This window comes from Nelusetta ayraudi, unplaced genomic scaffold (genome assembly GCF_046127955.1).
Source record: "Nelusetta ayraudi isolate G7.1 ecotype Tasmania unplaced genomic scaffold, CSIRO-AGI_Nayr_v1 ptg000011l, whole genome shotgun sequence".
NCBI lineage: Eukaryota > Metazoa > Chordata > Actinopteri > Tetraodontiformes > Monacanthidae > Nelusetta > Nelusetta ayraudi.
Window position 1 is genome coordinate 4,282,554 of NW_027466061.1, and position 26,723 is coordinate 4,309,276.

Consider the following 26,723-nt stretch of genomic DNA (forward strand, 5'->3'; position numbering starts at 1 on the left):
AATTAATGATAGTCAGCCAATAGGAGGGGGCGGGACACATGGCACCAAGCTAACCCTCTAATCTGTACTCTTGGATTCCAAAATAGCTGTTATGATTTCGACTGTTATGCTAGTAGTGGAGCGGTGATATCAGTGTACCTCTATTCTTACTGCTAAATAAGATTATACTATTTATATATAATATTATTATATAATATATAATATAATAAGATTATACATAAACTCTCAACACTTAACATGCCTGCAGAAGAACATTCATACTTCCATAGTAAAGAAAGTTGCATTATGACGGTACACTGAGTGTGCTGTCGTAGTTCATCACAGGGCAGTTTTATTATTAGTTCAGTCTACTCACCCAACAGCACATCAACAGACTGTGTTCTGTCACCACCTCCACCATCGTAGTACGTTATGTCCTAACAGTATTGTGTTCTTTGGTTTATAAGTGTATATTTGCCTTATTTTCAAAAAATATTAAGATGTTGGTTCAGAACCTTGGTTGCACAACACAATTTTACCTTAATTTCTCAGTCGCACATGGCAAATATTTCATTACCACTGGCCTGCACTTAAAAACAAAGTGAAATTGAAATGGTCGGCAGGTGCGTGCTGCAGTTGGCAGTAGAAGACACATCTGTGGGGTTCACAACCAGTTGAGCTTCGAGACGCAGCAGCAGATGTGTCAGCAGCAGCTCCGGCTCCCCATTATTAAGGCGTCATGTTATCGCTCCTGTGTGAAAGCTTAATTGCTGAGAAACATCCGAACTAATGATTATTGTCTCGTCTTGTTCCACTCAATAAGTCACAGCGGGCCTTTCCGCCAGATGGGGGGGTGCTAACTGTTTTATGCATTCCCCCATGCGTCATAGATGCCACTTTGCAACCTTCAAGCAATGCCAGGAGTGGGCCAAGAGGCTAAACCGAGCCATCGCTCACCCGTCAAGGCTGGAGGACCTGTTCGCCTTGGCCTACCACGCCTGGTGTTTGGGGGGCAGCGCCGATGACGAGGACCAGCATGTCCACCTCTGCCGTCCAGGTCACAGCACAGACACGCAGCCCAGCAGTTTGATTGTGCAGAGTTTCAAGACGGATCATTCCCAGAGAATTGCACTAACTCCGCAATGCTTTTTTACTCTGTGTATGTGTGTGTGCAGGCGATCACGTGAGACACAGAATGGAAATGGAGGTCAAGAGGATGGGGTTCGACACACAAAATGTCTGGAGAGTGTCGGACATAAACTCCAACTACAAGTAAGTGGCAGATAGCTCCGCAATAAATAGCATGAGGGCGCTGTAGCGCCACAAAGCTACGTTGCAGCAGAGAATGCTGAGCGACGGTGTTTCTTCTGGAGATTTCGGAAAGAAACAGTGTAACGACAAGAGTCGCCAAACTGAACAGGCTGTGCACCCAACAGCTTGTGTGTGTTGGCGTCGCCACTGAATTTGGAAAATGGGAGTTTTGAATGGCTGCTGGGTTACAGGTTGGGAGAATTTAATTCGAAGAGAATACAAAGCACACTCGCACATTTTTTAATTCATTATGACTCAGTCTTTCACACACGGATCCTGGAATTTTACAACCCTGAGCCACGAGAACGATCATATTCTGTTCTATTTTAAAAGTGAAATTCTCGGATAGTTTACGGATCTTCTGCAAAATACACATTTCACTGCAACATCCTACCTTCATTTTTTCCAACCGCTCATTAAGGGGAGTAAGGACACAATCATCTCCTTGCAAGCAAGTTTTAATTGCAAGACAACCCATCGGTCTTTGGGTTGTAAAACTTGAGGGATGGATTTGCAGCACTCGCCTTCAGCAGGGCAACTCAATGTGAGAACTGCTTGATCTGATCGTAGAGGCGGCATTACCCACATCAGACTCTTTCTGCTGCACACACTTCTTATAAATAACTCAGTGGGGCTCGCTCAGACACGCCTTTTCTGTTGTTGTGCGTTGGCCGTTGCACATGCCTTGCACTCCCCAGTCACTCTTAGTGCCTGGGCCAACGCAGAGCAGCTCGTTGTGCGTGGAGCGCCCAGGAGGGAGTGCAGCCTGCTGAGGCAGACAGACACGCTCAGGACGACAGGCTAATTAAACAAGCTGCAGCCTGCTGAGGACCGTGACTCAGCGCCATACTCTGCTTCCTCCACTCTCACATTCACACAAACACACACACACACACACACACACACACACACACTCACTCAGTCCCCCCTTCACTCCTTAGACAACGAGCAGGAGGATATCAATCCGAGAGGAGCACCATGGGAAATTGAGAGACAGTGACAGATGGATGCAGTCAGAGCAGAGAGATGCCGCTCGGTGTTTTGGTGACCCTGAAGACTAGAACATTTGCAAGGAATGTCAAATGAGTGTACGTACTGCAGCTTCTTCCTGCTGAGGGACTTTTCTGTTCCGAACTCGAGCAATGTCCCGGCTTCAGGATGAACCGCACGGGATCTTTCTCTGTAAAGTGAACTGAAAATAAAGCGTGTCGTCCGTGTCACCCGCAGACTGTGCTCCAGCTACCCCCAGAAGCTCCTGGTTCCAATATGGATCACCGACAAGGAGCTGGAGAGCGTGGCGTCCTTCCGGTCCTGGAAGAGGATCCCCGTGGTGGTCTACAGGTGCGTCCGCCGACGGCCGAGCACCGTTTCTCACCAGTCTGTTTTCCCAACCTTGCCGATGTTGAAATGTGACCTGCAGGCACCAGAGGAATGGGGCCGTGATCGCCCGGTGCAGCCAGCCCGAGATCAGCTGGTGGGGCTGGAGGAACACGGACGACGAGTACCTGGTGACGTCTATTGCCAAGGCCTGTCAGATGGCGACCAAGGGGCCCTGCGGAGCCTCGTCCTGCCGACAGCGTGGAGAAGCTCCCGACTCCTGCGACGGCGATTTTGGTATAAAAAAAATTGAAAAAAGGATTTTTGATTCATGCGTTGCCAACTGATGCCGGTGTAACTGGTGCAGTTTGTTGTCAAAGGGTGCCAGTAATTCATGTCTGGTTTTGATTATAAGCAAACAAACAATGCACTGTGTGCATGCAAAGTGAGTGGCAGCAACAAAGTGGAAGTGGTTGAGTCTCAGTCGCAGAGTAATTACCTGTCTCTCTCTGTGTGGACTGTGTTAAGGACAGGTCGCTCCACTTGTGATAGTCACCAGTAGCAACCGTGTGTGTCGTCAGGGGGAGGTATTGATTTCCACTAGACTGCAAATGGAGTGGCTTTTCTTCTGGTCGCGTCCGGGCGACCTCTCCTTCGCTGTTCCTCGGCCTCTTCCAGAGTCTCGCAGCACATCATGTTTGTGCCTCTCTCCCGTCTCCCCAGACTCGTCTCTGGCAGGCGGCGACGACAACTCTGTGCCACAGAAGCTGCTGATACTGGACGCCCGCTCGTACACCGCTGCGGTGGCCAACAGGGCCAAGGGCGGAGGCTGTGAATGTGAAGGTCAGGGCAGCCACACGCTGAAAACTGTTTTGTCCTATCTACTGCTGGCACGTTTTTACAGTATGCCGCTATTTTTTCGTTTTGTGTTTTGTCTTTTAAAAACTATCAGCACCAAATTAAGAATTTCTCTTACGATTGGAAGAGCTCGGATGAGACTCGTGATTGATTTCTTGGAGAAGAAAGCAACTGCACACTCAGAAATAGATGCATTTGACTGACAATGCAAAGCTACAAATATTTTTACTAAATTAAGCACATAGTGGATATATCTTGGCCTCACCTGATTAATTGATAAATAAAACTGCAAATCAAATTTATCATAAAATCTTATTTAGCCCTCTGTTTACAGCCACCCTGCTTAAACTGATGTCCTTGTGGTACCTTCCACATGTGGCAGGTGGCTTTACGCCAGTGGCACAGTCTGGAAAAACATACATTAACCTTGGGCCAAACCTGCTGCCTGTGGAAGGAGGTGTTGCTGGTTGATGATTGTCGACGGGGGGGTCACATGGTTGTGTAATGATCTGAACGTATGACGTCCCTGTGCCCGTCAAGGTTGTTTTTGGTGTTTGTTGACCTACATCTAGAAGTTGCTTACGTGTGTCTCCGTGCGCAGAGTACTACCCCAACTGTGAGGTGATGTTCATGGGCATGGCCAACATCCACGCCATCCGCAACAGCTTCCAGGCCCTGCGGACCGTCTGCAGCCAGATCCCGGATCCAGGAAAGTAAGTTGATCCGTCTGACCTTACCCCCGCACACACCGCTCTGCCTCCGTTTGTCTCCATCCGCCCCCCCGCCCCTCCCATTTCATTGGCCTCACCTCACAGTAATGCAACACCGCACACAGAGATGGGAACGAGGCCACAGTCCAGTCTGGCTCCTGCCAGGCAGGCCAGCTGTCTGTTTGTCTGTGCACACTGGCAGCGGATGTGTGCGTGATGTGCTTACTTTTTTAAATTTGTTTTCCTGCAGTTGCACTCTGTAGCAACATATTTACAATATGCAAGTTAAAACCAGCTGTTGTGATTCACAGCAGGTGGATCTCCTGGACAGTGCGCCTCAGCATTAAACCCCCAATAAAAAACACAAGCCCCGAGTGGAGATGGGTCACAGGTTTCCTCTTTCCATATGTCTGTGCAGAGATTTGCTTGCATAATGCATCTCCTCTTGTTGTCTCCAGCTGGCTGTCTGCGCTGGAAAGCACCCGTTGGCTGCAGCACCTGTCTGTCATGCTGAAAGCGGCCACTCTGGTGTGCTCGGCGGTGGAGAGGGAAGGCAGGCCTGTCCTGGTGCACTGCTCCGACGGCTGGGACCGCACCCCGCAGATCGTAGCGCTCGCCAAGGTTCTCTTGGACCCCTACTACCGGACATTAGAGGTGGGAATCTGAAAAAGCTAGTCCACACTGTCCCATATCATCAGACTTGAACCTTTGGTAAGATAGCTAGAAATAGAGGTTTTGATTCCACATGTCATAGTGTTGATGTGAGGTAGGACTTGAATTGTCCCAGTGTGGCAGTTGGTTCTGCAACTAGCAAAGCATCAGATCTGACACAGCTAAGAAACTAAAGACGATGAAATACACGGTTTAAAATATTTGCTAGTGTTTATTATATAAAAAACTCGAATTATTATTTAATTTACCTATACTTCACTTACCTTTACTCATATATACTTTTACTTTTTCCTAGGTAATTTACAGTCATATCTAAAGACTTCTTTCACACTCGCCAATCCAAGCAGTGTCACAGAGTTTCAACTGTCAGATTATTGGAGAGGGTTGAAAAGGTTGAGAACTCTGGGGGGTTTCCACATTGAATATCCTAGTCCCCAGGCTCACTGGCAAGCAGTACCTGGGTGCATTAACATAGACGTACAAGTTCATAATATTTAGAATCTGTACCCATGCAGAAAGCCTGTTGCTCACTCTTGTTTACTATAACTGTGTTGAAGATTCATGCTTTGTAATCACTTGTTGATCATAAATGTGGCCAACTGCACGCCCCCATCTGCTTATAAGACGTTTTCACAACCACAGAAGCATGCGGTTCTCGCCGCAGTGTTGATGACTTGCACCGTAGGTGAGATTATCACCCGTTTTAAACAAGGAAGTACCAGGCTTCAGAAAAATGAAAAGAATCGCTTGGTTTGAGCTCCCCTGTAAAACCTAAAGCCGGGAACGTAACCACCCTTCTGTGAATTGTGAATTGCTGCCGCAGCACTCGTTGAGCAGCGCCATCGTGTGATCCACAGGGTTTCCAGTTGCTTGTAGAGACCGACTGGCTGGACTTCGGCCACAAGTTTGGCGACCGCTGCGGCCACCAGGAGAACGCCGACGACGTGAGCGAGCAGTGTCCCGTCTTCCTCCAGTGGCTGGACTGCGTGCACCAGCTGCTCAAACAGTTCCCCTGCCTGTTTGAGTTCAACGAGGCCTTGCTGGTGGGTGGCCGCGCTCCTCCCTCCATCCCCCCCAACTCTTCTTCCCACTTTTTACTTCACGTTTCATCAGCAAGTTGTAGTGTCTGTGACGTTTTACAGGCCATTGAATCAAACAATGAAAAAACCTGTAATAATTATTTTGGTAATGTATTAAACAGCTGTTATTTAGACTGCGTTTCATTGGGCAGGAAAGATAAAAAGTGATATTAAAATGATAAATTAGCTGTGCAATATATCTCCCATCTTTGCACCTCAGTATTTTCCTACTCGCTGCTGGGAATGAGCTGTGGGAATGTGCTATTCATCAATTAACCATAATAACGACCTGCTGTAAATCAGGTTTTCATAATACTCTGCTTTCCTGCCTTCCATGTGTTTGTGTTCCACATTAAACAAACCATTAAACTGCCTCGGTCCCACGCAGGTCAAGCTGGTGCAGCACACCTATTCGTGCCTCTACGGCACCTTCTTGTGCAACAACGGCCGGGAGAGGGAGGCCAAGAACCTCTACAAGCGCACCTGCTCAGTGTGGTCGCTGCTTCGCAGCGGCAACAAGAACTTCCAGAACTTCCTCTACATCCCCAGCCACGACGTGGTACGTTCCTCTTCGCTCGCCGACTGAGCGCATCAGAAGGCGCATCACCTCATTTTAAGACTGCACCGCAATTATGTAGCTGTGCAATTTTATTTTTCCAAAATAGTTCATAGCTTCATTGGCTTTACGTTCTCCTTACTCGTTTTTGCTTTCCTTCTCCTTCCTGAAGTTGACCTGACAGGATTGTCCTCTCTCTCGTCATCTCACAGGTGCTGCAGCCGGTGTGTCACACACGAGCGCTGCAGCTGTGGACGGCCGTCTACCTGCCCACCTCCTCCCCCTGCACTGCAGTGGACGACTCCATGGACCTCTACCTCCCCTCGGGAGCGGCTGGGGACGAACTCAGCCGGCCCCTCGACAGGTGGGCTTCACACTGCTTTTTACCCCCAGTCACACATTAAAGGTCCAGTCTGTTCAATTTTTAAGGACGCCCACCTGAAAGCGGATTTCATATTTAGGGACCACTGTCAAGCAGCCGTCCTTAAAAAATTAAGATGAGCCTTGCTTTATATACACTACCAGTCAAAGGTTTGGACACACCCTATGAATTCAATGTCTTTTCTTTCATTCTCATGACTATTGACATTGAAGTTTCTCACTGAAGGCATCAAAAGTACGTATGAACACACATGAAATTATGTAGGAAACAAAAGTGTAAAATAACTCAAAATAGGTTTATATTTAAATTCTTCAAAATAGCCACCTTTCATAAAAAGCATATTTAGTTATTTAACATGTTTTTATATGCTGCATAATTATGTATAATAATATAATAATAAATAATGAATTTTATTTATATTACATCTTACATAAAGAAATGTCAAAGTGCTACAAGAAGCATAAAACCTAATGTTGACAAAGAGCAATGAGACATAGAAGGACATAAAACCTGCTGTAAAACATATTTAGTAAAAAACAACACAACCCGAGCAATGAGACATAAAAAAGGCTAAGGAAAGGCCTTTGTGAAAAGGAAAGTCTTTAGGCTACGAAAAGTATATCTTGCTTATGTATTTGATGTCTTCAGTATCTATCCGCAGTGTAGAAAGCTGTAACGATTAAAGAATAATAATAATCTGCATGCTAAGCTGTGTCCAAACTTGTGGCTTCTATGAATGAGAACTGTTCTAAGGGTAGTAAAACCAAATGACTTTTATTGTACTGCTGGAATACACTTTTCTTACTATATTTATGGGCTGTATATTTTATATTATAAAAAAAATCCTAACTCAAGCCAAATTTTACACACTGGACCTTTAAACGCTACGGATGCACTGCCCTCTAGTGTCCAAAACAAGTCATTGCTTGACGGCTCTTTCCTGCGCTGCCCAGACTTCCCAAGACTCGCTCCATGGACAACCTGCTGTCGGCCTTCGAGAACGGCCTCCCGCTGACCCGCACGTCCAGCGACCCCAACCTCAACCAGCACTGCCTGGAGGGCCGCGCGGCGCCGGAGCCCTCGCCGGCCGCCCACGACCTGTGCCACGAGGAAGGAGTGCCGGAGCCCGGACCCCTCGCCACCAACGGACGGGACCCTCTGGGTCAGAGTCCCGGCGCAACCCCCCGGGATAGCTGTGGGGAGGAGGAGGAGGAGGAGAAGGAGGAGGAAGACGAGGCAGAAGATGAGGAGCAGCAGCAGCAGGAGGAGCAACAGGAGGAGCAACAGGAGGAGCAACAGGAGGAGGAGGAGGAGGAGGAGGAGGAGGAGGAGGAGTCCTGTCTCACCACGCAGCCCCTCCCCTCCCCACCCCTCCCTCCCGCCCCCCTCGGCCCGGACTCTCCGGCCAATCACACTCCGGTTCTGCAGCAAGCGCCGTCTCCGACCGCGGGCCCCCCCCTCCTGCCGCCTCCTTTCCCCGACACCCCCCCCAGGACTGCTCAGAGTGCCGAGACCCTCCCGCTGCTCAACGGCCACTCGCAGGGCCGGGTGGCCCCCCTGCCCCTCCCCCTGCCGGAGGGCCTCCTCGCCGTCCAGCAGCCCATGGAGGACTCCACCGAGACCCTCACCGACGAGGGGGAGCCCCCCCCGGCCCACCACCACCCCCACACCCCCCTGAACGAGGAGCAGGCGGAGACGCCGCACCTCGACCAGCCACCGAGGAGGAGGGTGTCGGCGCCGGCCCCGCCGGCCCCCCCGGCCCCCCCGGACTGCGTCCAGCTGGCGGCCCGCCAGCTCTCGGACCTGAGCCTGCTGGGCCCCCCGTGGGAGGGGGTCCGGGGCCTGGTGCAGTCCTCCTGCAGCCCGGCCGCCCCCCCCGGGCCGGGCCGGGCCTCATCGCAGGGCCCCACCACCACCACCACCACCTCCACCTCCTACCAGAGCCGGCGGCTGGCCGGCAAGCTGTTGCTGCGCTCGCAGGGCTTGGCCCCGGCCAGCGGCCCCCACTGCTGCCGCAGGGAGGCCCCCTGCTGCCCCGCCGCCCGGGGGGGACCTGCCGCCGCCACCGCCGCCGCTGCCTTCCTCAACGGCTACTCGGTGTCGGGACACCTGGCGCTGCCGGCGTCGCTCGCCTCGCCCTCGGTGTCGGGCTCGCCGCCTCCGCCCCCCGCCCCGGCGCCCGCCTACCTGGACGACGACGGGCTACCGGTGCCGGTGGACGCGGTGCAGCAGCGGCTGCGGCAGATCGAGGCCTCCTACAAGCAGGAAGTGGAGGTGCTGCGGCAGCAGGTGCGGCAGCTGCAGATGAGGCTGGAGAGCAAACAGTTCAGCACGCCGCCCTCGGAGCCCGACGTCGACTACGAGGACGACATCGTGAGTTGTCCTGATTATTATTATTTTTATTATTACTATTGTTGTTATTATTATTATTATTATTATTATTATTATTATTATTATTATTACAAGGCTGTCAAACCCTTCATTTAATTGCAATTAAGCTCTGAATTTCCATAGTGAAGCACAATTAATTTCATTTTGATTTGTAGGTTTAAAATAGTGTAATTTTTCCTTTTTGTGTCCATATTTATGCAAAGCAATTCTTACCAGCGTCGCCATTGGGTAGCAAATGAACAGAAAGACAGGATTTCCTTTTTCATCTTTGGTCCACTTGTTGCAAATGCATTTTGTTAAATGAAACAACATGACCCATGCCAAAAAAAAAACATATGTGTCAGGAGGTCGTAAAAAGAAACTTCTTTTTCAAGATAAACACAAATCATTCTATTGAGTAGCACTGGTGTAGGTGGTTGCTTAAACACTGTGGTGTCATTTGCATAAGATAAACACAGCTAACGTTGGCAGGATGCAGTGTGGAAACATGCGCTACAGCTTGAGGACCTGACTACGGGGGAACGGAAGGGACAAAGGGCTTGCATTTAAAATCAGCGGCTAAACCTTGCGTCTAATCTCATTGTGATTACCGCGTCAATGCTGACACCTCCACCTGATTTTACTCTTCTTTTTTTTTTTTTTTTGCTATATTCTGCACTCTCTGCAAACATTTGCTTTCCGCGGTCAGTCCTGCTGACTTTGCTCTTCCTTCTCTGTGCACACAGACGTGTCTGCGGGAGTCAGACACCAGCAACGAGGAGGATTCTCTGTCCACCCACAGCGAGGACCGTCTGTCTGAGGGCAGCTGGGATCGTGTGGATCGCAAGGACACAGAGGTCAGCCGGCCGCCACTCAACTTTCTCTGCTTTCTCAAATGGGCCCTCCGTCACCTCCGTCACCTTCTGTCACTACTGTCACTACTGTCACATGCACGGGCAGGAGCACCGTTAACTAGAGCACTCTGGTGGTGTGTGTGTGTGTCTGTGTGTGTGTGTGTGTGCGCGTGTGTAGGTCACGAGGTGGGTGCCCGATCACATGGCCTCGCATTGTTTCAACTGTGACTGTGAGTTCTGGATAGCCAAGAGACGTCACCACTGCAGGTGGGCCTTCACTCTGTCTACACAAAAACACCTTCACTCACCAGAAGAGGGCGCCGTATTCAAGTCTGTGTGACGTCCCATCAGTGTGTGATGAAAATCTTCAGAGGAAAGAAAACGTGTGGTTTACCTGCAGTATTGCATGTCTGACTTTAAGCCTTTACTCAGCCAATAGCAAGACAGAAAGTGGTGTAAAGAAAAGCTTGATAGGAAAGTTTGATTCTGGTCTGAAGAACCATCGCTGTTATCACCAAGTAAGAATAAAGATCAACAGGATCGGAAACTTAATAAAAAAATAGTTATTCTGAATATTTGAACACCTTCAAAAGACTGCATCGTTTGTACAATAGTAAACATCATACGTACAATCCAAGTGTGAGCAGTGTTCAAACATGTGTAACATGTATTTTGTGGCATTGTATTCTAAGGCAATCGAACAGTGAGCGCTGGCAGTGTCGAAAGCAGAACTCATCAGCTGCCTCTGTTTCAGTCTTGAGATTTCTTTTCCTGTTGGGTTTGTCATCAAATTGTCAGTAATTTCTAATTCTAGCTCACTCTAAAGTCAAATTCAAATTCTTGATTTTTAAAAACGGGACAAAGTACATTGATCAACATTTGCCTGGGAAAGTAAATCTACCCGAGTTAGCTGAAGGCGAATTTCCATCGGTAGTCCCTTTGCCAGGTGTTAATAGACTCTTCAATAAAATACATGATACGATAGACATAGACAAGAAGACATGAAGACGGATGGACAGATACAGTACAAAGATTAAATAATTAAATAAATAAAAATACAGTTATCATAGGACAAGGCACATTGGCTAGAGCACAGTTTTAGAATACCTTCATTCGATCACCGTCTGGTACTGGTAAAATAAGAAAAGAAAAAGAAAAAAAACAAACAAAAACTATTTACTATCAACTAGTAGTAGGAGGAGTAGTCCACTAATCAAATAGTTCTGGTGTAATTTGAACAGGAGAGGGCGCCATTTCCTTGTAAACCTTCAAATGGTCGCTCCTCCTGCTGCCTGCCTATTCAAAGCTACTGTGTCGTACCATTAGGAAAAAAAACCTCTCACTGCAACTCTCACCCCCACTGCTGCGTCTCCTCTCGCCGTCCACAGAAACTGCGGTAACGTGTTCTGCAAAGATTGTTGCCACCTGAAGCTGCCCATCCCCGACCAGCAGCTGTACGACCCCGTGCTGGTGTGCAACACTTGCAACGACCTGCTGCTGGAGTCGCGCACCCGCGAGATCCGCTGCCAGCAGCTCAAGAAGGCCATCGCCACGGCCTCCAGCTGAGCGCCACTCTGAAGCCCGACCCGGCTCTTTGCCCTGCTTTGTTTATTTGGACCCGATGGTGCTGAGGTGCCCCAGGAGGAAAAACCTCCCCAGGACTGGTGCTGCCGAGGGGGGAGGGGAAGGAGACGAGAAGGAGGCGACGCTCTTGGAGGGAAGAAGCTCCGGACGGGGAGCGGAGGTGCAACTGCGAGAGACGCTTGATGAAGGTTGATGAAGACTTGCTGTCAGCGGGGGAGGGGCAGGGAGGGAGGATCCCTTCTCGCCAGACACTTTCAGCCTGCTGGGGGCCGCAGCAGCGTCTAGCTGCCCCCCCCCAACCCCAGCGGTACCCGGTTTGAGTCAAACCTCTCCACCCACCTCTAGTACCAAACACACCCTCCCTCCTCCATCCCTCCCTCCTCCACCCTGTCGCACTTCTGAGGACAATCGCTCGCCCCTTGCAGGGGAGAGGGGGTGGGGGCGACTCCAGAGCCTCCACCTGTACTACTGGAGGCAAGTTTAAATGAGAAGAATTGCTGCTACAGTATTTAAAAAGTCTAATTTTGTATTCTTACTTTGTGCACTACTAGCTGTCGTCGTCGTCGAGGAAATCTGAGACCAAACTTGAGCAAAAGGGAGAAATCTGCTGTTTACCGTTGTCCTCGCGTCTCCGTTTCAGTTTGCAGCCTGAATGTAACAACACGTCATTGGATAACTGGATCGCTTTTTGCTTCGGGTTTTCTTTTGTTTTGTTTTTTTCCCCCAACTGCTCTTTTTTTGTTTGTTTGTTTTTCGTACGAGCACTCAGTGGGTCGTGTATGTGTTAATTGCCGCGACGTGTTTGTTTGTTTTATTTTCAAAAGTATGCGTATGCACAGTGGACGTGGCTCCTGTCCTTCCCGCTGCTTTTCTCCAGAGTGGCTGCTGCGGAGCGAGACGCTGCATGTGGGGTTTTGTTTGTTGTGCGTCGTCGTGCACGTTCGCGAGGTGACAAGTTTGTGCGACGTCTCCTGTTTGGGAAAGAAACGGGGGGTGGAGGGAGGGGGGGGGTGAGGTGTTTGTGAATGTTCCTCATGAAGTGTCTGTGCGATTCCAGGTTGTTTTGCTGAAAGAAGAGACTGACTGGCTGCGTTTGTGTCTGCTGGTCGTTGATGAGATAATAGTGCCATATTTTGTTTGTCTTCATCGAAAGCCTTTGTTCTCTCTCTCTCTCTCTCTCTCTCTCTCTCTCGCTCTCTCTCTCTCTCTCTCTCTCTCGCAGCAGGTTTCTAATTGGCCACCTCTATATGTTTCAATGGTACAGATAATTAGCTGCTTAATATTCACTCAGACGACTGAAGATTAACCGGTAGCTCTGATCGATAAAAGTCGTAACCAGCTCAGTGGACGATTGGATGCCACTTAATTAGTTCACCGGTGTGGACGTCGGAGTTGATGAAGTCCACAATCTGAAAGAGGAGCTCAGAAGTGTAAAATAACTAGTCATTTGATCCGTAGTGGTGGCTAAAACATACTAATTGTTGTAAAGAAATGCACTGTAAAAGTTAAATCCCATTGGTTAAAATAAAAGTTATATCATCGACTTGCTTCTGAGTTTGCATTGTCTTTACACCAACAGCAAGAGCATTGTGTGTGTGTGTGTGTGTGTGTGTGTGTGTGTGTGTGTGTGTGTGTGTGTGTGTGTGTGTGTGTGTGTGTGTGTGTGTGTGTGTGTGTGTGTGGCTCTTATTCACTGTCAGCTGCTATTAGCAGAATAAAATACACTAGGAAGTCGATGGGAAACGTGTTTTAATTGGCCGCACTCAGCCAGAACATCCGACCAAACCCTGTTGTTATTAACTACATGACTATTTTCTTTTCTTTTTCTCTTCTTGTAGACTCAGGGGGGACTTCATAGAGGTCACAATGGTGCCCACACTGACACTTCACACTAGAACGCTGCTATTCTCTATGTAGCGCCAACAATTCAGTTATTCACCCTGGAGTTCCGTTAATGAGTCCCCTTAGTTGTGTGATGCATCCAAACATTTTTGCACTGTAAATTCCACATACAATTCTAAATTATCACAATTTGTCAATATCTGGTGGGGCTCAGTAACACTAAGCTGACATTGTTTGACCGGGCAGCAGTAATAATTATTCTTTTTCATATATATATATACATATACATATATACATATATATATATATATATATATATATATATATATATATATATATATATATATATATATATATATATATATATATATATATATATATATATATATATAATAAGTAAATGGCTGCCTGGGAAATCTATTTTCTCGCTTGAGGCCGATGAGCAGTTTAAAGGTCACGCACACACTAATATTTAAACATATTTTAGTAAATAACAATGTTCCCAGACCTCAGCGATGGGAAAACGCGACACGTGTTCCACCTTTTCTCCACCGGGTGGCGCCTTTTCGCCGTCAAGGATGCTGCCGGTGACCCTTCTTTCCGATCAAAGCGGCATGTCTGCGAGATCTGTCGTGACTGTAGCCACAGCATTCGTTTATTGGTGAATTGTTTTTTGATATTTTTGTGATTTTAGTTTATTCTCGCATCCCGCGTACTTTCGCGCATTTGAGAGAAATGAAGTGGGAAAAGATTAGGAGCCTTGATGGGAAAGACAGATCGATGATTTGACGATATCATTTGTTAGTCCAATAACGTGGGAGGAGGGAGGCTGTTGTCAGGGCAGGATGTAAGAAACAAGCAGAATGTATGTATCCCTGAAAAGATACGATAAAAAAAAACAAAAAAAAACAAAAACAACAACAACTAGGGCGCACTTGTTATAGAAATCATTTTCTAAATAATTTGGGAGTGTACAAGATGCATGGTGAGAATCACATATTAAAACTAAATACAGCAGCCGTATTATTCTGGCATTCATAAAACAGATTGTTGTGTACAGTAGAAATGTGGCAAAGTTTCACCCGTGCCATGATCTCTCTCATCCCTATACCGTCATCTTCTCAGTTAGAGCAACAGCAATGACTTGGCATGCCGAGTCACTTTTTTCTTCTTTTCCTTCCCTTTTTTTTTTTTTTTTTTTTGTTGAGAAACACAATCACTCAGCACGATCAATAATTCACACCCCTCGCCCCTCTTCCCCTCCACCTCCAACCTGCAAGTGAAGGAAAATAAAGGTGACAGCTCCCAACTCTCTCTGTCTCCTGAGGACGGCTCAAAGAGACGTAATGAGATTCTTTTTTGCACGGCTTTGCACTGACTGGACAGATTTTTGGGTGCTGGAAAGAGGAAACCCTCTTAAAGGTTCCTGCTGCTCTCCTGCTTTTCGATGAGCCGCCGCTCGTGATCATCGTCTGTGCGTGCGCGTCACTGATCTGCTGGCTGAGTTGCCACCCTTCAAGTTCTCTACTTTGAACTCCAGCGTGGAGTTTTGACACTTTCTCATGGACGAATGCTTATTATGATGCCACTATTAATAGACTGCGTACGCTGGTGGTGCGACATTTGTTAAATGTATTGTTGGTGCCATTAAAACACAGAGAAGTTTCACAGGAAACCCATGAGAAGTTATCATCAGCCTCCTTCAGATTTCAGATGTATTTATTGTTAATATTATTAACAGGGACGGTACATAATCATAGACGTCACGTTTGCATTTAAATTGTCAGATCACAACCGGTGGCCAATTTCATGTTGATGGTAACATAAAATCAGAAGTGATGAAACAGCAGGTCTAGTGAGCAACAAGACAACAATGGATGATGAACGCTTTCTGTCACAGCAAATTGGGGGACTTTAGCAGACTTCAGAAATGTTGTTGTCAAAAGCTAAGGCGCTGCTAAAGAGCTAGCACTTGTACTCAGTGCTGGTGTGTTTGCACATTGCTTTATTTTCCCCATAAATATATTTTAGTTTCGAAAGCAGCGCCGGGCGGTTTGCACATCCCCTGTTGCACACGGTGGCATTATCGCATGTCACCCATCGCAAATTGTTTTTATCTCTGCGTTCACGGGTCATACAAAGGTCACGGGCCTGAAGAGAGAAGGAGAACACAGCGGGGGTGCGGATCACTTCCAACACTGGTCATTATTAGTAAGCTGATTTCTGTATTCTAGGTTTGAGAAGCACACTGCCCGTCCAAAGGAACCTCACAATCGCCTCTAAGTGGTGCTCAGGTCAAACTATTTATTTATTTATTTATTTATTTATTTATTTATTTTTTCCTTTAACAGAGTAGGGGCGAGCCCAGGGGTGGGGAATCTTTTTGACTGCTGGACCACAATGGGTTCTAAAATTTGTCAGACATGTAGCTTTAACGTCAATTGAAAATGAACAAAACGAAAGTTGCAAGAAAATGTGTCTTTGAAACCCTTACTGTATTTTTTCTTTCTTTTTTTTTTAACTCTTTATTGAAATGACAAAAAATGGATGAAATACAGATGTTTTATGATTTACTTACTATTAATATCACTTCTTCACGTTCGGTTGGATATGGCCCCCAGGCCGTAGTTTGCCCATGCCTGTGCTCACTGAATCGTTGAATAATGTTTTCCTGTCACCATAAGCCATGTTCTGTTATATACACTGCTCCTCCCATCAGGTCTATCCATCCATCTATTGTAACACCAGCACGGCACCTCCTACATATGTCATGTCGTTGCCGTTCGCATTATTTTTACTGAGCAAAATGTTGAGGCGCAGCAAAAAAAAAAAATTGAAAAATTGCCAGAATTTAGTAATAAACCAAACTTACACAGGATGGCAGCTGATGAATAACTTTATTCATACTAAACATCAATGCTGAATTTTAACATTTATTGTCAATTTTACACTGCGCCGCCTTATAACCTGGAGACGTCTTCCGTTGTGATTCCTTTGCATTGAAACTGATGCAGGATTGCTGGAGGTGTGAAGGGCCTCCGTTAGTTACCAGCTGGATGTCTCACTCTTCCTCACTCTTCCTCACTCACACACCCAACCAACTTCACCACTGTGGCTTCAAAGAGACTTATCTCCCACTGACTCACACACATTCACACACGCGCACTCGCACGCACGCACGCACGCACGTACCCATCCTGCTGGATGCATGTCTTTATTAGCGGAGCTCGATTAGAGGCGATGCCCAAAGGGGGAGGGGCCACCCTCCCTGCTTTCCAGCGGGGTTACGGTGATGGATAAGTATGAGACCCCCTGCAAGAATGCAAGCACACCGGCAAAAAGAAAAGCAGGTCGTCGTTGCCAGCTCCTTCCCCAGTCCGACTCGTCACACAGGCTCCGACATGCAGCAGCTGCTCCTGGCCGCCCTCCTGGCATCCCTCTGCACCCTCGGCTTTGGATCAGAAGGTGAGTCCGTCTCTGTCACAGGTATGATGACGAAGCTTTATTGAATTTTTTTCCCCCACCCACAATTAAATTATAAAAAAAATTATATTGTTATTTTCAATTGAGCGGGTTGTAAATCTAACACGGATATTTAAATGATTGATTGCATCATTAGAAATGTGTCTGCTGTGTTTATGTATCAGGATGCTGTGATTCTGCGCAGTCTTTGCCTTTCTTTGAAGTTATTTTTCTCTCTCATCTGTTATTTCTTTCTTTTTATTTTGGAAAAAAAAAACACTTAATTGTGATCGGTGTCGGACATCACGCGATTCTCTCTTTATCAACGACATCATCTCATGGGTATCAACAACCGTGAATGCTAGACATCAAATAGAATAGCTGACGTTGCGGGGGCAGCGGGAGTGTGAAAGTGGCGCAAACATGTATTGACCGTTTCCCGTCACGCGATTATCCATTCGTTCTTATATCCGTTTATTTTAAAATTTGTGTGAGTGACGAATTTTGGGCGCGATCTCACCTGCGGGCACGAGGCGGCCGCTCAGGAAGCCTCGCGAACGGCAGCACGACGTCCGAAACCTGCCTGCGTGACGGTCAAGCGTGCACGCACGCACGCACGCACGAACACCTGCCCGCGTCCATCACACGGATGCGCAACGAGCATTCCTCCGCGGGTCCCCGCGTGTTTATCTTCACAACTCGCATTTAAATGAAACCTCAGAGTTCGGAGTCCAAAGGCGCACGCACACACACACACACACACACACACACACACACACACACACACACACACACAATGCCTGTCTGTTGCTCAGACACCTCTCCCTTGTTCTCTCTCTCTCTCTCTCTCTCTCTCTCTCTCTCTCTCTCTCTCTCTCTCTCACCCTCTCTCTCCCTCTCTCGTGCACTTGCTCGCGCCCAGCCAAGCAGCCAATCACGGACGTTTGCGTCCCCCCCCCCTTGCCGCAGGGGGACGCACGGAGTGGCGAGCAGCCGATGGATGATCTCTCCGCGTGTGCACGCAGTGCGCCTTCATCCCAGGTGTTAATGCGCCGGGAAATGAGGCGCCGTTAACGCGTTAATCGAGTGAACCGGAGGGAGGCGGAGAGGCGGTTTGTCTGGCGCGTGGGGGAGAATGCGTGTATCCAGCGGAGTGTTCTGGGAGAGCGCTGCGCTGCTGGTTTCAAAATAAAATCAAGTCAGAGCAAATAACTATTTCGATTAAATCTGTGCAATAAACACACCATGCACCTTCACATTCTTGCAAATTATAAGCAACGTCTGTCGTCACATGAATGAGGTGAGATATTTTCTGACCGTTTTCCAGGTTGTGCGCGTAAATCATAGATTGAATTTAAGTATTTTAGTATCCTTTAAAACTTTCTTACAACATTGCAGTTTGCTGTTTATTGTCTTTGGAATTTATTTCCCCCCAAAGGGTTTTCCTAAATGTCTTCATACGTTCAGTGTCTTGTCTGTTGTGGCTCTGCAAACCACACCGTCTGCGGTTACGCAACTTGTGTTTGTGTCGCACGACACGCTGTCGCAGCCGCAGCCGCCGTGTGTGTGTTCACGTTTCACGCAGTGAAGTCAGAACCTCGGTGTGTGTGTGTGTGTTTTTTTTTTCTCCCTGCAGCCCCATTAATTTCGTCAACCCACAAAGTTTTCGTCCGCCCTCGGGTTAAGTTGAAGATCGAAGCTTAGCGCCGATTGGTCGGGAGTTATGCGGACAGAGATCTGATTGGTTGACGTGTGAAAACGAGCCACTGAAAAATGGTCGAAAAGCAGTTTCTATTTACAGCCGGTTATGGAGTGTACATAAATGTACATTTATTATTTCTGTCTTTATTGAAACCTCTGTACACACGAGGAATTGAAATAAATGGAATAACATTTATTTATAATAACTAATTATATATTAATCACTTTACCATTAATGAAAGAAAATCATCATATCCTTCGTGTTGACAGTATAGTGGCGAGGTGATAAAGGGGATTAAAATCAAGAACAACCAAATTATTTCCTGAGAATTTGTTTTCACCAAGAGCTTCAAACAGCGAGAATTTGTTATTTGTCCCAAATAGAAATAATTATATAATCATCAATGAACTTTCTTTTGCATATAGGAGCTGATTGCATCAAGTCTAAAATGATGACTGGCCACCTTCAGATGCCTGATTTCAGCTCCAGCCTTAGTGCAGCACTGCAAGGACAGAACCTGATACATTTTTCTGCTCTAACCCAAAAAGTCAGCTCAGGTCAAACAAAAAAAATAGGAAACCTAATCTTCCTTATACCTCCAGCAATGATGCATTTACTGACTTATTAAAAAAATCCAAAATTGTAAGGCGATATTCTCTGTAGGTCACAGTCGGGTCTTTTAAACAGGCCAAAGGTGAACTTTAGTGAGTGGACTCAATGATGTTTATTACATTAAAAAAAATGACCCTCACGCCCTCTGCAAACGCAGCCCCCCTGCTCTGTTTATTTTCAGCTGCCATTATCATAGAGCAGCAGGAGCAAAGCAACCAAACGCCCGCTTCCTTCACAAACACAGGGAGACATCCATGCAGCCGTCCAACAGCGGGGCAGGAGACCTTCCCCTGTTTTTTTCAATGGCACGCCTGGTTTTTCATAAATATTTGATCCGAGAGATTGCCGCAGATATTTGTCTCCGAGCACGCGGCGCAAACATGTAAAGCAATTGTGAAATATTAATAAACCTCCAGACAAACATGTGAGAAAGGGGTCTTGGCTGATGCAAGGGGGGACTGGCTCTGTGTGTATTCTGATAGCACGGAAAGATAAGGCACGAGCTGGTGAATGGGAAGACAATTCCTGAGCGCTGCGGGTGGAAGTATCGCTGGGAACAACAGCTGAGTCAAACCCTGGGGAGAACAATTCACCGTTTTCACCCTCTGTGTGTGTGTGTGAGATAGAGAGAGAGAGAGAGAGAGAGAGAGAGAGAGAGAGAGAGAGAGAGAGAGAAAGAGAGAGAGGTTAGTGGAGATGTAATTAAAGGCATTTTGAAAACATAACAAAATCTGACAGGCCATTATTAGGCCATTATCTAGGATTGAAAAAATATCCCATTATCGTTTTCTTCCATGTCACGTTGATAATATTATTGCGATGCCATATGCCAAGCAACATTTTGTTAGCTTTTTATCATTATTATTATCATTATTATGATGGTGACCGGTGACTATCCATTTGATAAATCTGCTGTTTCACTGTTTCAGAGTGGTGCTACCAGTCCCAGTTCACCTGTGATCATCAGTGCAATGGTAAGTGTTTCCTAATTTTCACATTCATCGTTATCAAGCGTTCATTTTGTATGTTCATCACCGAAACTTCAAATCACCAATGCCAATGACTTTCGTGAGACATTTTAACATTTCCAGAGTAATTTTGTCCTTTTTTTGTCATCATGTTGTTGCACCACATCATTATCTATAGTGTGTTGACTTCAAGAGTCTCGGAGTTTTAAAACTGGCAAACACAGGTTAAGGAGAGGTTTTTATTAATGGTCACCGTTGGAAAGAAGAAAAAAACAGCTGGATAGTTCACCTTCAGATTTATTAAAAAAAAGATGTTGCTTCACAGAACACAGAAATGTACAATAAAATCAGAACAATTGAGAATAACGGTGAAAAATTGTTTAAACTGCAGAAAACACAACAAATGCACTAAATATGTCACTCGACTGAATCCACTAGTTATCAGTTTGCACCCCAGCAAGTAAACCTGGCCAGCAGATAAAATCAGGAAATAAAGGTGCAGTCTCTGGTCTTGTGTAAATAACTGTGCTGTTGTGCCTGTTGACATCTAGTTGATACGTCATCAGGGGTCAGGTTTCTTGGTATATGAAGAAAAGCAGATAAGCTTTAATCATACTTGCAGGATTGGGGAAGTTTTACCTAATCCTGGGGCGACTTGTGCAATCCCTGAAATATGGTTTGGTTAAGAAACCAGGCAGGGAGCTTCAAGGCAAAAATCAACAGGTGCACTTTGTCCATAGGTGCAATAAATGTCCCACAGCCCGGTGATAAGGGGCCAAGACAGACCCTGGAGAGATGCTCCGAGAGATAAAGGCCAATGGACGAGTGTTTGTTCTGTGTCTGAGCGTGTTAACCAGTAACCCTCTGCTCTGACTCGTCTCATTCGCTTATCTCGCTTGTCTCAGCGCCGGAGAAGTGGAACCACGCCAACGGCAACTGTGCCGGGCAGCACCAGTCGCCCATCAACATCGCCACTAGGAAGACTTTGAAAGACGATCGGCTCGTTCCTTTTAAGTTTGACGGCTACCAGGAGAGCTTCCGTGCAACCATCAGGAACAACGGCCACTCAGGTGGGAGAGCGAGAGTGTCGCAATATATCTGGAAGGGACAGTGCATGTTAATGAACATTTCTTCATATACAAGCAGGAATATAGCCAATAGCTATTTTCCATTTGTTGTCACAGGATAATTAAGAATATGCAAGCTGTTTTGAAGCCTTGATGGTGTCCTTTTCCAGTTCAAGTTGGGGGTCTTCATCAGAAGACCATCTCCGGCGGAGACCTGCCAACCTCCTACAAGGCCGTGCAGTTCCACCTGCACTGGGGGACCAACGGTGGGCCTGGTTCTGAACACACCATCGACGGGGAGCAGTTTCCCATGGAGGTGATGAAAAACACAAGGCTCGCAGCAGTCCGATGACACTACTGACAACAGATATTTACAATGTTATGTCAAATGTTACTACGTTATGATCAAACGGTTCACTTTAGAGTAAGTAACGCTCTCCATTTTTCAATACCATTTTTTAGTATTTCATATTTTACAGTTGCTTTTTTTTTTTTTAAATCCATCTCCCTCTGTCTGCTTCCTCTCTCTATACTCGTCTCTGCGGATGTCAGCCTCAAAGCCCATTCATGCCAGCATGAATCTTTGATAGCAGGTTACAAATATATAGATTCATTAAAAAAAGACTCGGCTGTTTCCTTAAATATCCAGGCACGGGCAATGAGAAAATGTCATTCAGACTGGAGTAAATAATGGATTGGCCTCAGATTTGGCGCACAAGTGGGTATTTTTGGCAGCGAGGGAAGTGTGTGAGTGTGTGCGAAGGCTTGACTGAGCCGGTGCTCGTGGCACGTGTCGCTGGAGGAGTTTGTGTAGGATGAGATTTACTGTAAGATTTATTGTGGACACTAAAAAATACAGATTTTGTCTTTTCAACGAGATCTTTGTGATGATTTTTTTTTTTGTAATGCCGCCTGACAATCATCACAAATGTAAAAAAAAAAAAAGTCATTTGGGCAGGGTTAGGGTTGTTGTGGTTGCGTCCGTTTAATGTGTGACTAACTGGGGTGTTTAAATAGGTGGGGGGTGATTTTTTTCAATCAACCAAACACTTTTAGACTTTTTATTGAAATTACACCGGCATCTGAAGTGTTTCCCCCTGTTGGCACAATATACCTTAAATGTTTCAAAGCCAGTTTATGAGTGAAAATGATATCTTGTCAACTAGCACATCACACGCAAAAAGTTGACAACATTTTTCCATCTTCTACCGTCTTGCAGCTGCACATTGTTCACATGAAGCACCACTACTCGAATCTGTCAGCAGCGCTATTGGACAAAGAAGGCGTGGCAGTGCTTGGGTTTTTCTATGAGGTAACCATTAAAAACAATCAGAATATATAAATTGAAATGAACATTCAAACGGCATCATTCTCACCTTTAGGTACTTGTGTTTATTTTCAGAGATCCAACAGTGAGAACCGGAAGTACAAGCCCATCATCGACGCACTACCAAATATCAAAAGCAAAGGTGAGTGCTGGAGTTCAGCAAAGTGGACAAAACACACACTGAGGTGGAGCTCTGCTGATAATCCATCTGTAATGCCACTTTTTTTAGGCAGCGATTCTTCTCCCCAATCCATCTCCTTGGCACAATTAATCCCACCAGAGAAGAATCTGACCAACTATTATCGCTACAAGGGCTCACTGACCACCCCAGGGTGCACCGAGTCAGTGATTTGGACCTTGTTTGAGGATCCCATCCCCCTGAGCATTGAACAGGTTAGGACACAATGCACAGTGGACCTTTTGATTTGCTTTGTTAGGTTTGTTTTAGACAAAGAAGAGCACAACTTTCTGTTGTTGTTTTTCAGATTTCCATAAAAACAAAAACAATCAAATGTTTGCAACTGTGAATGAGGATAAACTTGTGTATGTACAATAGAATATATCTAGAAATACTGAAAAAATCAATCAAATTTTGAAAATGTGCAAAAGTTAGTTTAGTTTTTCCAGCTTTGTAGAGACCATAAAATGAAGAATTTCAGAGCTAAAGCTTGGTTTGATTTGACTGAGAAGGTTCTCAGTCCAGGTCATCCTAAAGTAAGGTTTAAGATGATCTGAAACTAAACTTGTTCTTCTTCTTTACGCAAACGACTCCATTTACTCTAACTTTGTTTGATCTGTGCAACTTGCAAACTGCACATGTCTAAATTGTGGAAATAGACCCGTCTCTCGTGTTAAAACATCTCCCAATTCCAGCTTTATCTAAAAGGTCCTGCATTTGGACATATTCCTGGTGTGTGTATGCACACATGCACAAGGAAATAATTGTCCACAGGTTTGGATGGATGGATGGATGGATGGATGGATGAGTGTTTAGATTGAAAGATGGATGGAAGGATTGATATTTAGATAGATGGATGATATCTCAATGGATAGATGAGATGGAGCGAAACATGGCAGGCCTTGTTTTAAAAATGTACCGTGGAATTATCTATTGAATCTTGCTGTTATTGTCCCTTCATTAGTGATTTTTCTTGATTCTGAAGCCTAAAGTTTCTGTCGCTCGTGTCTCCTCGCAGCTGCGTGCGTTCTCTCAGCTCAAGTTCCACGATGGAAAGTCGATGGTGGGCACCTTCAGGCCAGTCCAGCCACTCAACGATCGTCTGGTGTACCGCTCTGGAGGCAGCGTGGTCCTAGCCAGTACCACCGTACTGGCGCTGGCCCTGGCCACCGCACTAGGACTGTCCCGACCAAACTAGACAAGACCTCCCGTGTTGCACTGCGACATCACATTAACAATTTCTGTACCACTCTATAGCCATGTCTAAACCCATGGTTCTCCATTTCCATCGAGAGGTTTGAAAAAAACGGGCCGTTGGCTCAATGTCGCAGTGCAGTCACGATGTCACCGTCTCCTCTTACGACACGCATGACCGAGGCGTTCGGGGGAATGTCTTACGAAAGGTGCTGTAAGAGCTCGACCAGCATTCCTGCATGCATAGTGAACTCTAGGTCTTATCTCAGCGTTATGAATGTGCCATGAAGCGGGTTAAGCACTTCAAGCGACAAGTCCATCCGATAATCAGCACAACTCAAACCGCAGAACCCCTTTGCTAATTTCTCACAGCACAACAACTGTTGGGCCCGGCCCAACCAAGGTCAGGTAAATTTAGTGTCCACTAATGCCGTCGCGAGTTGACAAAGCTTCGCCCCGTCATCGCCCCCCCCACCCCTATGATCCAGCACATGACGAGCTGCTCTCATTAGGACCCGCGAACAGCGCCAAGCTTATTTATAGCAGAACTGAGTCACAGCAGAAGAACCAAGCTCCATTTCAAAGCCAGCGGTCAAATGAGTCAGCAGTTTGCCGCCGCTGTCATAGCAGACACGGCAGCCGTCAGGTGAACCCAGCGCAGCCACTCAGTCAGCACTTGGGTCAGAAAACAGGAGGGGGGAGGTGGAATCTGGCGGGAACAACTGAGGTCACTGACCATGGTTACAGACATAAAGTGGCAGAACCATCGGTTTTGGCTCGTCACTTGTTTGGTTTTTTAGCACAAGCAAGAGGCGTCAGTTAGCACAGCAGAAATGCCCCTGATTTCTAAACTTCGGCCTTCATTCTCAGCTATCTCTTTTATTTGCATGAGGCTGCATGCCCCGATGTGCAACATTGTATATTGCAAGCAGCGTGCACTCCGCCACATGGTCGCTGAAGTGCACACACAAAAGCATGCTCGCCAAAACTCACGACCAAAACTTTTTTCTTTTTCACATTTTCCTGCTTTTGATTTTTTTTATTTTACGGCATCTATGAGATTCATGCGATATGGTGGGACTGCATTCACGGCTTGTTATACAGTATTGCGGATGCACTGAATGTTATCAACGATGGGTATAAGCCACGCCCACTCAGTTCTCGCTTGATTTACCCAGGAGGACTTGCCATGGTTTTTTGTCAGAGGTCTGTCTCTGGTCTCTGTTGTAATGACTGAGCAAAGGGATCTGTATATTGGACCATTGTTTGATCATGTGATGAGTCTATGCTGTGTCATTGTACACATGTATTTATGTTTGAATGTGTATATTGATATAAGACGCACAGTTACTGTTATTTATGGAACAGCAATGTTTATATTGCACTGAATGCAAACCCCATATATCTAACTTGTTCACAGCCAGCAGAGTTTACATATGTCCTCTAAGTGTGTGAAACTGTCAGGTTGTAATGCTTGAAAGTGTCATATAAGATATGGAGATTGTGTTCTTGCTCAGCAACATGAATAAACTACTTACTTGCCTTTTTAATGACTGCCTCAAACGGCTTTATGAAAAAAGTCTGACCACCGAAAAGACGCCTCCAAATATCTTGAATCCGAAATCCTCCATCTTGAAAGTCCCAATGTAAAACACTTTGAGGCAACTGCAAGTTGTCCTCACACTCCATCATTTATTGCTCAGACACATGGGCAAGATTTACACATTTACACCCCTGCCGCCTTGAGTGTGTCAGGAGAGTCTGAAGCTTCACCGAATCCCCTACCAACTGACTGGATGAATGGACTGTTGACAAAAGCACACACAGACACACATAAAACGAGGGTCACCGTCAGAGCGACGGTCGACATTGTGTAGCTTGGATTTCAAGTATGACATGTGGACGTCCATTTTGAAAAGAGAGTCTTTCTCGGATGGTTGTAGTACAGCGTGATCGACTTTTTTGAGGAGAGAAAACCGGTGGCTTGTGAGCAAAGTGGTTTCTGCAGTGGCCCAAGTTTTATCACAGTAAAGAGCTTACTGTAACTTAAGGAAGTATTGTTGAAGAAGTGTTTCCAAGTAAGTGAGATGTTAAAGAAGTATTTCTTCAACATTCCACCCTTGACTCCCTGTCATTAAGGGACCAAAAGGCTCATTGTGGTCTACGGGCCCGGTAGGACAGCAGCCACAGATGAGATGGAAACACATGCTGTTAATTTACCAGGCTTGACCTCATCTGCCATGGATCAGGGGACATGGAAGTGGTACCTTGCTCAACAACCTTGTTGTCAACAGGACAACACCCATACAATCTCCTTAAATCCTGCCCCCTGTCCCACTCCCAGGGGTCCACTGGGACAAAGGGCGTCATCCTCTGGTTTGCCCTCGGACAAGCCAGAGGAATCCTCATGTCGGAACACACACACAACACACACAACACACACACACACACACACACACGCACATACACACAGAGTGGTGCATAGCCAGCTGCATCAAAAGGCCAGTGGGTCAAACTTCGAATAGCAAAGAGAAAAGCAAACGCTGTTACCTTCACAGACCCTCTACGTTGTCCCCACTCCCAGCTTGACGAACTGTGACCACCAAATACCAAAGAGTCCATCAATCCGAGGCTTTCCCTGCTTCATGCTGTCACCCAGACACATTTGTTATACAATCGACTATGGATTAATCCAATTG

General features: G+C 46.4%; 2 protein-coding genes and 1 long non-coding RNA gene across 8 annotated transcripts in view; 2 read left to right on the forward strand and 1 right to left on the reverse strand.

The window, feature by feature from the left end:
* mtmr4 (myotubularin related protein 4) overlaps positions 1 to 13,215 on the forward strand; it is a 37,815-nt gene extending 24,600 nt beyond the window's left edge. For all 6 annotated transcript variants that reach the window (XM_076020142.1, XM_076020143.1, XM_076020139.1 and 3 more), the window contains 14 exons: positions 870 to 1,036; positions 1,155 to 1,251; positions 2,518 to 2,631; positions 2,711 to 2,904; positions 3,331 to 3,450; positions 4,067 to 4,178; positions 4,634 to 4,829; positions 5,705 to 5,890; positions 6,315 to 6,485; positions 6,695 to 6,846; positions 7,818 to 9,237; positions 9,981 to 10,091; positions 10,267 to 10,355; positions 11,477 to 13,215. In XM_076020142.1, the coding sequence (XP_075876257.1) occupies positions 870 to 1,036; positions 1,155 to 1,251; positions 2,518 to 2,631; positions 2,711 to 2,904; positions 3,331 to 3,450; positions 4,067 to 4,178; positions 4,634 to 4,829; positions 5,705 to 5,890; positions 6,315 to 6,485; positions 6,695 to 6,846; positions 7,818 to 9,237; positions 9,981 to 10,091; positions 10,267 to 10,355; positions 11,477 to 11,654 (3,307 nt within the window). In that variant the 3' untranslated portion in view covers positions 11,655 to 13,215. The remainder of the gene's footprint in view (positions 1 to 869; positions 1,037 to 1,154; positions 1,252 to 2,517; positions 2,632 to 2,710; positions 2,905 to 3,330; positions 3,451 to 4,066; positions 4,179 to 4,633; positions 4,830 to 5,704; positions 5,891 to 6,314; positions 6,486 to 6,694; positions 6,847 to 7,817; positions 9,238 to 9,980; positions 10,092 to 10,266; positions 10,356 to 11,476) is intronic.
* A 3,136-nt stretch (positions 13,216 to 16,351) lies between these two features.
* On the forward strand, positions 16,352 to 24,933 carry ca4a (carbonic anhydrase IV a). The gene is made up of 8 exons (XM_076020144.1): positions 16,352 to 16,979; positions 20,220 to 20,264; positions 21,164 to 21,328; positions 21,496 to 21,641; positions 22,545 to 22,637; positions 22,728 to 22,794; positions 22,882 to 23,045; positions 23,849 to 24,933. The coding sequence occupies exons 1-8, from the start codon at positions 16,817 to 16,819 to the stop codon at positions 24,026 to 24,028; spliced, it is 1,023 nt and encodes a 340-aa protein (XP_075876259.1). The 5' UTR covers positions 16,352 to 16,816; the 3' UTR covers positions 24,029 to 24,933.
* LOC142884479 (uncharacterized) lies at positions 16,393 to 17,695 on the reverse strand. Its single transcript, XR_012926172.1, has 2 exons — positions 17,497 to 17,695; positions 16,393 to 17,014 (listed from the first exon to the last, which is right to left on the reverse strand). It is a non-coding gene; the product is annotated as an uncharacterized LOC142884479 (long non-coding RNA).
* Positions 24,934 to 26,723: the final 1,790 nt, after the last annotated feature.

Coding starts and splice junctions, on each gene's coding strand:
- ca4a (XM_076020144.1), top strand. CDS start 16,817: ATGAGACCCCCTGCAAGAATGCAAGCACACCGGCAAAAAGAAAAGCAG. Junction 16,980..20,219: donor CCTCGGCTTTGGATCAGAAG/GTGAGTCCGTCT, acceptor TCACTGTTTCAG/AGTGGTGCTACCAGTCCCAG. Junction 23,046..23,848: donor TCCCCCTGAGCATTGAACAG/GTTAGGACACAA, acceptor GTCTCCTCGCAG/CTGCGTGCGTTCTCTCAGCT.